The sequence below is a fragment of the Cajanus cajan genome, chromosome 1, assembly GCF_000230855.2.
Source record: "Cajanus cajan strain Asha chromosome 1, NIPB_CcT2T_4, whole genome shotgun sequence".
NCBI classification, from domain to species: Eukaryota; Viridiplantae; Streptophyta; class Magnoliopsida; order Fabales; family Fabaceae; genus Cajanus; species Cajanus cajan.
The window spans coordinates 75,962,131-75,973,535 of record NC_138517.1 but is presented as its reverse complement, the minus strand read 5'-3'; the positions used below and the strand labels follow the sequence as shown (position 1 = coordinate 75,973,535).

General features: G+C 33.3%; 1 protein-coding gene across 2 annotated transcripts; it reads right to left on the bottom strand.

The window, feature by feature from the left end:
• Nucleotides 1-4,521: 4,521 nt before the first annotated feature.
• Nucleotides 4,522-10,198, bottom strand: MCM6 (minichromosome maintenance (MCM2/3/5) family protein). Of its 2 annotated transcripts, none has more exons than XM_020376948.3 (19): nucleotides 9,970-10,198; nucleotides 9,716-9,865; nucleotides 9,514-9,639; nucleotides 9,188-9,350; nucleotides 8,875-9,068; nucleotides 8,583-8,778; nucleotides 8,422-8,496; nucleotides 7,756-7,985; nucleotides 7,558-7,672; nucleotides 6,840-6,914; nucleotides 6,618-6,758; nucleotides 6,324-6,527; nucleotides 6,072-6,233; nucleotides 5,932-5,987; nucleotides 5,690-5,838; nucleotides 5,558-5,602; nucleotides 5,354-5,476; nucleotides 4,985-5,115; nucleotides 4,522-4,898 (listed from the first exon to the last, which is right to left on the bottom strand). In XM_020376948.3, the coding sequence occupies exons 1-19, from the start codon at nucleotides 10,044-10,046 to the stop codon at nucleotides 4,791-4,793; spliced, it is 2,520 nt and encodes an 839-aa protein (XP_020232537.1). In that variant the 5' UTR covers nucleotides 10,047-10,198; the 3' UTR covers nucleotides 4,522-4,790. The 2 variants fall into 2 exon arrangements, with proteins under 2 accessions (XP_020232537.1, XP_020232536.1); XM_020376947.3 differs by having other exon boundaries at nucleotides 5,558-5,614; nucleotides 9,970-10,193.
• Nucleotides 10,199-11,405: the final 1,207 nt, after the last annotated feature.

Genomic DNA, 11,405 nt, shown 5'->3' with positions numbered 1-11,405 from the left:
ATATAAATTAAATATCTATTCTATTATATTACTCTGAAGGCACTCACTCACCAATCCAGCACACACACCAAACATACTTCCAAATTACAACGAAACAAACCAACCTTCAAATTCCAACCTAATTACGTGCATTACCTATTGCCCATTCATGACAGCCAAACTTCGCTGCTCAAATGACACCATTGCCACCTCTTGTCGGGCCATGCAACTAGTATGACACGTGACGTCAAAGGTGATGCAAGGGCAAAAGGGTAATTGCACAAGCATTTTAAAAGAGTTAGGTCTGACAGATATGATTAATATGCTTCATGGAGAAGGTGTTTGTGGTAATTATGTGGGGAACCAAAGGGGTATAAAAGGGAACCAAATTTTGTGGGGGAAATGACAGTTGGCAATAATCTTATTCCATAGGTGGCAAACATCAGATGTGGGTCCCTACCGTTTTGTATTTATGTCATCTATCATTTTGTTAATTTTATGGATTTTAATACCTATGATGTTGATCTGTAACTCATAATTTGGCTTTATCATCTGCGTTGTGCAATGTTGAGGACAAAAATGCGCTTGTGTTTAATTTGGCTCCTCAAATGAAACTTGGCACATGGCTTAGCTGGTATGGTACTGCAATCACGCTCACGATGACTTCTATTCTGTTCAAACCCTTTCTGTTTAGAATATACAAATTATGAAGGTTGTTTATAGATTAAGGCTTTTGGACTTGGTGGATTAGGAGTTTTGACTAGGTAACCAACATGATAAGCTCTGTGCTGTGGATAATATAAAACTTTAAACTGATTTGAAACGAAAACTGGAGTTGAAGGTATCTATCATTTGTAGGGTCCAGAAACCCTCGAGGTATATACCCTGTCGTCCTCTCTTTCTGAAAAATATGACCCTTGCGAAACCTAGGGACCCAATAAATTCTTATGCAGTAACAGTTACCAAAATTAATCATACAACACAAGTGATATACAAGACCCTCATTTTAGGGGGTCGAAAATGTCAATGCTAGTTTAATGTTAAAGGATTTTATTTTTTTTAGTGTACCTTAAATTTAATCGGTCTTACTTTTTACTTTGGTGTTAGAAGCACGACAAAGTAAAAGGTCTAAGTTTGCATTAAGATATTATCAACAATATAAATTTAACAGAAAAATTTTTGCTTTGTTCGGAGGCGGGAGGGAAGATTCTTTTAAAAGTAGGTAGTTAAAATTAATCTTGTCAGTATTTATAACATTATTATTTATTAATATATATATATATATATATATATATATATATATATATATATAAATTTTGGTGCTTGTTTTTAAGGAATTTTTTATATTTAAAAAAATAACTTTTTTTCGGTAAAAAGTAGATGGTTCATACTCTTGAAAAAGATATGTATACTATCATTCAATTATAAATAATTATGTATGGCTTGAGTATTTTTTTCTTTTACAATTACCGACCTAAATTACATTTTTTCCTTTGTGTGCTACCATGAAAATTAGGCCCACTGACCAAAATTATTCCCAATAAATTTGGCCTCTTTTTAAGTTTTTAGAAATCCGTGCGGAGGTACCATACATTTCGAAACAAAAACAGAGAAAGAAAAGTACAGTTGAAGAGGAGTTATATTGAATGAAACAAAAAATCAAATGTACCACTATAAGTTTAGTAATTGTTGTTTATTTTATTTAAATTATGTGTTATTATGTTAGTTGTTTTTAAGTTGAAAAATTCTGAAATTAAGGAATCTTTTGTGAGTTTTCTTTTTAGTTGAAAAATTATTTGGAGAGAAATATATTTTAACCTTGAAAAAAAGAGCATATAAAGATTAATTTGACTTGAGTTTCATGAGCTCATTTCTCATAATAACTTAGAGAGAAGAACTCTAGTTTTTAAGAACATTCCTTCTTCTTTCTAACCCTCAAAGTTGTCGAAGCTTGTAGTTGAGTAGCAAGTCGATGTTTTGAAGCTGTTGAAACTGAGAAATTGCATAAGTGCGAAGTTGTCTCAATGGTTGCTTTAGAGTTCTTCTTCTACTTCATTCTTCATCTCTGTGCTTGGAGTTGAGGTAAGGGAAATTAGATTAGATTTTGGTTGATGTTGAGTTGTGTATGTTGATCTTCTACTAGATTGTTGCTTGAATTGCATGTATTGGTTAAAGAATTGACTCTACCAAGATTGGTGTCAGGTGTAAGGAAAGAAAATCGTTTTAGGTTGGATTGAGGTTGGGCATAGGTTGTATGGCACCGAGTGCGGGTTGCCTTAAATTAACTTGTTTTATGATGAAATTGGTGAACATGTATAGGATTGTTGGATCTATTACATGTTGTAAGATTATTAAGTTGTGTTGTATGTTGTATATTGATGTATGATGTTGAATCTCTATACATTGATCTAAGATAATGTATAGTTGATTAAAGGATTGAAAGTTGAGTTGAGTTGTATGTGACTTAGTTGAGTAGCTGCATTGAAAGTTCTTTGACATTAAAGTTGTATTGTGTTGATAAACCTAGAACTAGAAGAAAGTTGTTTTTAAAGTTGCATATCTCATTATAAGGATATTGTGTTGTAGTGTTCCTAGAGTCCAATTTGTTGAAAAACCCTTCTTGAAAAGTTGACCCTTGAAGTGGATAGTTATTCTCCTTTAAGATTTTAGTTGATGTGGTATGTGGATCAAGTTGAGACATATTGGCTATAAGTAACCAATGTTGATCCATATGTGGGTAAGGTCGATGCATACGCGTATAAAGTGACCAAATTAGAGTAAGGTACAAGGTCAGAGGTTAAAATCTCTAACTAAGTATTAGAAGGGTGTAATATTTGGAGGATAATTGACAGACTAATCACATGGTTGATTTAGTTATACTATCTAATGTTGCGTTAGGCTCACACTAAAGCTATTCTACCTTGATAGGAACACTAAACTTCCTAGTTTAAGTGACAACATCCAAAAAATATGTTGTTAGGGATTGATATCCCAATTGGCTGTTGATCTAGTTGGATTGAAAAGATCGGATTATTGGTTTATTAGGATTAAACTACTTAAATTGTTCATCTATGTTATAGAAGATCTCTATAGTTGAAATGCGTGACGATTCATATAACTAATTTATTATGCATGTGGTTGAATTGTTGTGTTATGTGATGCATATGCTATGTGGTGAATGTTGATTTGAGTTGAATGATGGGTTGAGAATGATATGATAGTAGTTCATATTTTATGTTATATACGATTTTTCTTTAAACTCTAGCTTATCTTTATTTATTTTTCATGTGGTTAAACTATAATGATCATACTTGCATGAAAGCAAAGTAGAGTTAGGCTTAAGGAGATGTATTTTTGAGGTCATTGTGTGGATGACAATGTAGATGTTGTTTTGGTGCTACTCTCATGTAATTGAACTATAGATATTACTTAACCAGTTGATCGACAATTAGGAATATCATACTTAGTACCAAACTATTTTGCGTGTGTGTATTTTTGGTTTTATGATTTCCAATCTTTAAATTATATCATATGATTATATTTATATATTATTGTATGCTTATCAAGGTACTTATTGTATGTTGATCCTAAATTAGTTTAATTGATTTCATTGAATATAGTGCTGATAATGGATCATTACATCAAATACCCTAAATCAATAATTATTACTCGATTATAAAATAAATAGCCTTTTTTACATAAAATATATTAATCAATAGTTTTAATTCTAATTTTATTCTAGATAAATGAATAATGTAACTTTAATAAAATTTAATTTAGTAAGTTACTTTTACACAATTTTTAAAAAATAACCTTGAAAATCACTTATTTTAAGCTTGGAAGCAAGACTGACGTTAAGCTTTTTTGTGCCCTTATAACTATTTGAATGATACTAAAGATGAACTCAATCCTTAAACCTAAAAGTGTAAAATACAATCAATCAAATACAATTGTTAAAAAAATGACTAAACATGTAGGAGATTTGTACAAAACTAAGTTATCCTTAAAAATTACTACACATTAAAAAAAATAGAATAATGACAATACTTCACAAAAAAAGCTTGCGAATGAAAAATATAAGTTCACAATTTGATTAAAATTCAGGTGGAATAAAATAGATCATAATTTAAAAAGTAAAAGGTGAATTAAAAAAAATTAGAGAAAAGAAAAAAAATCAAAAACAGTATTTATTTATGATTTTAAATTAACACTTGTTCAAGATAAAAAAAAAAAAGTTAGTAATATATTACATTTTTCTTTTTACATTTAATATTACTAATTTATTTATTTTTTTAAATTATGAATAAATTTTTATAAACTAATAGGGAATATATTTATTGATTAATTGTTTATAATTAATTTATTTTTGCTAATATTTTTTTATACAATTTAATTATATAAAATTTTATTTTTATATTATATAAACTAAATAACATTTTTATTTTGGTGATCCTCCGGTAAAGAGGCCTTGAGTGGTCACCCTACCATGGTTGCTTGGGAGTAAAATATTGTTCACAACCACAGTAAATTCAACCAGAGGAATTGAGGAAACGTAGAAAGGAGAAAGTAGTTAATGAAACTCTTCAATCTACATCAGTGTAAATATAACATATATAATTTGTGAAGAAATAAACTGATGGTGCCCTATTTTTTGATGATAAATATTAAAATTATAAATACAAATGCATTATAAACAGTCATCAGATAAGAACCAATTTGCTGCTCAAGACTAGGTCTAGGTCAACCTTCAGATCACTGCAATAATTGTAGATGAGATGAAGTGATTTCCAATTTCTTTTCCCATTAGAATGTCAATCAATGACATAATTAGGAGCCACAGCTAAAATTCGGTTATTTCTAGAGTGTTCTTGACCACCATCATCTACCACTACCAAATGGCCCTCTCTTCGAATTAAGCTCTGAAATACGTAGAAATTTTTCATATATTTAATATGCACGCGGAAAATATTTTAAATTATTGAAAGGGTGTAAAACAAAAGCATACCTCTATAATGGCTTTAATTTTGGAAACTTCAGCTGCTGCCTCCTCCATCGAACTGTAGTTGTTTGTCTCATTTTGCTGATTCACGTACCATTGGATCAAATCTCGTTGCCTCATCCCAACCAGACCAGTTCCTGTGATAATTAATAAGCACAAAGAAAATTCACTTTTCAATATACTAGATGACATAAGACACTTCTAATATCTTTGGCAAAATATAAATAATGAAATCTTGATGTACATCCCACAAAGGGTATTCAAAGTTTCAGAATATGAATAGGTGGCGGGTCCATTAAACCTAATTAATTGAAATTTTAATATTTTTGGTGTTCAGATGTGAAATAACAAATAGCAATAGTTTCAAGTGACCACCTTCTCGCATAGCAGCCTCTTCCTGCTGTCTAAGGCACATGACAAGGGCCCTGGTAACCCTCTGAAAATATTCATCACTTATAACGAGTTTTTTCGGTTGTTTAGTTCCATCTGCTGGATTTCCTGCAAGATAATTAAATCATTGCATATTTAAGCTTTATCAAGATTGATGATCTCAAGGTAGAAAAGGGCTAAAAACCTCACCATCATTTCCAGCAGCTTCATTCATCCCTTGCGGGTTAGATCCATCTGCTGGATTTCCTGTAAGATATTAAACCAATGCATAACTAAGATCAAGAGATAATTTCATTGTAAAATGGGTTAGTGGCACTTTACCATCAGCTCCAGCAGCTTGCTGAGCTGTAGAATTTCCCGCTTGATCATTAGCATCTCTATTATTATCATTTCCGTCACCATCACCACTACCTGGGCCGTCTTCCCGATTTTCTTGAAACTCAGACAGATCAATCTCACTGGACTCCACACTGCAGGATAAAGTAAAATGCAATAATCACCTAAAGTTAGCTTCCAAAATAATAATAAAATAAAAAAAAGGTAAGCAAGAAACATTTTTGCACCTTATTACGGAAGTTTTTAGCAGTTTTACGGCTAGACGAACATGATGAGGTTGTACCTGATACCAAATTTTCTTTTTAGACCAAAGAAAGAAACTATACAACCAATGCATACTACAATAACCCTCAGAAACTTAAAGCACCTGATTTTCCAAATGAGTCCGTGCAATGGCCTCTGACAGCCTGATTAATGCCTCCAACTGCCTAACTGTCATTCTATATGCAACCCTACTCCCAGGATTTGTATCACCTCTACGGAGAGCAACATAAGAATCTACCAGTATTTTTCTGGCATCTGACGTGAGCTGCATTAATCAGGCAAAATAAATAAGAAAGAAGCACAAAGGCCAAAATTATCCTCATTCAGCAAAGCAGTTCATCCCAGAGTCATTAACCTTTGGTTTAAGAGTTTTTGCATACGATATATAACGCTTTAGTTCTGCTGTAGTGAATGCTGGTGCAAGAGCACCTTCACGCTTTTGATGAACTCTCACAATGTGATGAGCTATGTGGTAGTCTGTCTGATCATCTGGGTCATCAATCATAACATACACGAGATCAAACCTTGAAAGTATAGCTGGTGGAAGAGCCACATTGTACTGAAAAAGAAAGAAAAAATAAAGTAATTAGGCCATGCTGTACTTAATTAATAGCAAGGCATTCCATAACTGGTCACCAGAACATCTTACCTTAAGTGGTTTAGACTTGTCATAGCGTCCTCCAGCTGGGTTGGCAGCGGCAAGAATAGAAGTACGAGCATTAAGTGTTGCTTGTATTCCTGCTTTTGTGATACTAATAGTCTGCTGTTCCATGGCCTCATGAATTGCAACCTACAAGCAATCAAATGTGAGGGCACTTGTCAATCCATGATCATGGGATGCAATGCAAGTAAAAAAACACATGCTTCTTACCTGATCTCTGATGTCCATCTTGTCAAATTCATCAATGCAGCAAATGCCATTGTCCGCAAGCATCAAAGCACCAGCCTGAAAACAAATTCTTTACCATGTAAGAAACAAGTAGACAGGTGAATATTATGCAGATCAGAAAATAATCCAACACCCAAGCATATTAAAACCCTCGTTTCTGTTCTACTTTACGGTATCTGCTAGTCATGCTTCATAAATAGTTTCTACACTACAATGAGATGCTAAATGCAAAATTTTATTACAACATCATGCAAATAATTTGGCATGTGTAGAACTCACAAGCCAAGTTGGATAGACAAACTTATAACATGCAGCACACATTGACGTGAAATGACATAGCCAAAATACATGATCTAATTCAGTTCTATGTAAGCATAACATTTTATATTTTCTTGATTCTTTTTTCCCGGGTGTAATTTGAATCTAAAGCAGTTACAATGCTGTTAATATACTTTAACTAGTGATAGATAGTTGCACTGGTTTAATTTAAGTCAAACTAGAAAATGTAATACATGTTTTAATTTAATATTTTAAACTCACTATAACATAGAAATACGTACATGTTGCAGTAAAAAAATAGATAAATAATAAAAGTTCACAAATCAAGGAACTTGGAAATATCTAGCCATCCAGCTGCCTTGATTGAGAGCGTAAATAATTTTTACACTTCAAATAAGTACAAAATAGATAGATTTTTGACCTCAATACAAAACTCCCCAGTTTCTGGTTCCTTAGCAACAGTTGCAGTCAAGCCAGCAGCCGATGATGATTTCCCAGATGTATACACGGATCTTGCAACTAGGCCTGATGTATACCTGCAATGATAAACTACCATACATGACCACTCAATTTGCATAAACGAGTATAAAGCAACCAACGAAAAGGAATGGGGGAGTACTTAAGAAATTGAGACTTTGCACAGCTGGGATCTCCAACAATACAAATGTTTATGTCTCCTCTGAGGCTGATGCCTTCATGAGTAAATTTGTGGACACCACCCATAAGCATAAGAAGGATTGCACGCTTTATATCTGCATGACCAAAAACAGTTGGAGCAACGCTTTCAACTAGTTTGGTGAAGAAATCTGGAGTATTCCTCATTCGTTGAATCTCATCCAGTTCTTGTGCCTGTCAAATCGACCAGCCAAAACAATATAGGGTTAATTATCCTTTCTTAGATATATGATGGAAAACTAACCAAGAACATTATGTATGTGCAGCGGAAAAAAATGTTTACGTCAAGAACTGCAGCAGACATTGAAAGGGAAAAGAAAATGAACAGAAAAATCAACCAGTTTTCCTTATTAAACATAAATTAAGAAACACCGAGGAAAGATAGGAGGAATAGAATTAACCTAAAATGCTTAACTTGATTAAAGCAAATGGAAATAGCACATGACGTTTAGTTAATGATTGAAGCAAAATTATGGCTCTTTACATCAAGATGGATATTCAATGAGTTACATAATGTAGGTAACACCAGTCACAACAGCTGATAATATAGAATCTAAACCAGATGTTGACATCGTGTAATGCATATAAATGAAGTGCATCATGAACTTACATTAAACTGTTGATCGTCTTCATCAGAATCCTTTTTTCTATTCCTGATGTCTGTTTCTCTTCTACCATCACAAATCTGAAAGGTATCATTCGAAAATCACATCCATTACAATCAATATCACATCAAATAGACATTCTATTGACAAGCCACAAATAACCAACCTGAACAGAGTTGGCAATAAAAGCCAGACGATAGGAGAGGTCTCTGACTCCCAGAGCCTTAAGGCCACTCACGCCTTCATTTCCAGCTGAAGCACCCTTGCGCTGAGAAGCTTCCCTGCGGCACTCTGATCTCTCCCCAGGAGAGGCCAATGCCAGTATGTCAGGTATAACAACTAAAGTACCTGTGAAAATCACCCTGCAGGGAGACAAAATATGAATGGTTATTCTGACAAGCAAAATAATCGCTATATTTTTCCTAATTCAACGAAATTTGGAACAAGAAATGTCTCACGTGTCACCAGCCCTGGCTTGTTCAACAATCTCGTGACGAAGAATAACATCCAATGATCTAGGAAGAGAGCCAGCAGGTATCTCTTTTGATGTCTCTTGCATTCTGACTCTTTGCCAATCCGCAAATTTACTGTCTTGGCGCAGCAGTACCCACCTTGTTCGATTGCTACAGGTGGCATTGGTGCAAATTGTTGGCTGCAGAGTAGTAATATAATACCATAGTGAGAATAGTAAAATAGAAACTAAACTATAAAGTTTATCATAAATTAACAACAAATTAAGCTCAAATTCAAACATATTCATCTTTTAATCACCTCAGTATACTTGAATTGTTGTTCAACATTCTTTATAACCCCGCCACATTCCAGGCACTTGAAAGTCCCTTGGAGAAGTTCAGGTCGAACCTCACTTGTCCTTGTCACCACTCCTGTCACTGATACAAGTCTTCCAATTTCTGATGTAGCCAATTCTCTTAACCTGCAATACCAGTGAACACACCAATGAGTCTATAACACTCAAACCAGTAGCAAAGTGAAATTCCAAACTCTAAACCCTCCATTTCTACTTTAAAATTTGACCCAACCAACAAACTAAGAACAATTAATTGTTACTGAAAATTGAAAGGAAAAAAAAAAGGTACCTCTTAATAACTGGAATGTTGTAGAAGGCAATGTTGATGTCCTTGTTAGGGTTATCATCAGATATGAAGGTTGGCTTGAGCTCCATAACAAATCTCTTACAGGCATTCTTTAAGTAAGGTTCAAACCTACAATAAATAGATAAAAACAAGTCTTAGAACCGCAAATTAAGAAACATTAGGGTTTCGAAAAACAAATAAAAACCTCAAATATTCATCCGAAATAGCCAGCTGTAGAAGGTCGCTGAATCTGTTGACATGATCGAAATCGATGAACATCGTGTTGGATTCGTTAGCTTTCATCACTTCAATCTCCCCTTCGTAATAGAGTTCGTTCCGCTGGCCAGATCTGAAGCTGGCGATTCCGCTCAAACAAGTTAGTTATTCGTTTGATACCTAATGAAAGAAAAAGAAGACGATAGTGAAGAAAAAGAAGAAGAAGAAGAAGAAGAATAGAACCTTTTGAGAAAATCTAAGAAAGCGTTCTCAACGCTAACGGCTTTCTCATCCACCAAGAATCCGCCATTTGGTTCCATCGTAGATCACTGAACTGCTGCGGAAGCTCTCTTCTCACTGGAAACTTCGAACCCTAACGTCTCTCTCTCTCTCTGAGTTTGGAATTCAACTTCTCTGTTAAGGTCGGCCTCTAATGGGTGCGCTCCGGGGCGGGAAAACTATAGAGGGAACCAACGTCTTCCCGCCAAAACTTCACCTTTCTGGGCCTCTTTGGGCTCATCTATCACGGCCCGTTTTATAGCTTTGGCCCACATCTGCTCATCGCTTTGTTTAATTATATTTGCGATAAAATCTGTTTCCGATTGTATTCGGGCAATTTAAGGGGTGATGATATATACATCTCTTATTTTTTATAAATATACCTCTAATTTTTTTTAAAATAAAATTTATAAAATATCTTGATTATGTTGATGAAAATGTTAATTTTAGCATTCTGAAAAGTATTTTTCGGAATAATAAAATTATTATTCTGGAAAACATTTTTCGGAAGTGTGTTTCTTATATAATTCCAGAAAATTCTTTCCGAAATATTAAATTTAGTATTCCAGAAAATATTTTCCGGAATTATGTAACAAGCACACTTCCGGATTTATTATTTTTCTAACTTATAATTTTTCAGATTCACACCTCCCTTCTCACCGTTCTTCTTTCTTCTTTGTGCACCCCGTTTCTTCTTCTTTACTTTTTTCTCCGCACCTCCATACCTTCCCTTCTTCCCTTTTCAATTTCTGCATTATTCTCTTCCTTTTTTAGTTTTGTTATAAGTTGTAAGCGGGTTTAGTATCGAAGGGAAAGGTGTCAAACCATATGCATTTTTTCTTCCAAGTAATTATTCTCACTATTTGTTCCGGAAAGTGTTTTCCAGAATAATAAAGCTTTTGTTCCAGAAAGTATATTTAGGAATATGTAACAAGCACACTTCTGGAAAATACTTTTCAGAATAAAAAATTTACTATTCCTAAATATACTTTGTAGAACAAAAACTTTATTATTCTAGAAGAAAAGTATTTTTCGGAAGTGTGCTTGTTACATAATTCCGGAAAATATTTTTCAAAATACTAAATTTAATATTTCGAAAAGAACTTTCCGGAATTATATAAGAAACACACTTTCAGAAAATACTTTCCGGAACAATAATTTTACTATTCTGGAAAATATATACTTTCCAGAATGCTAAAATTAATGTTTTCATTAATATAATCATGTTTAGTTAGAAGGATATTTTAGGAATTTTATTTTTTTAAAAAAAGATTGGAGGTGTATTTATAAAAAATAGGAAGTGTATATATCATCACCCCTTCTGTTCCATGTATAAAAAATTAAATAAGAGTATTATTTTGATTTCTAATTTTAAGAAATATAAGTCTATTTTTAAATCA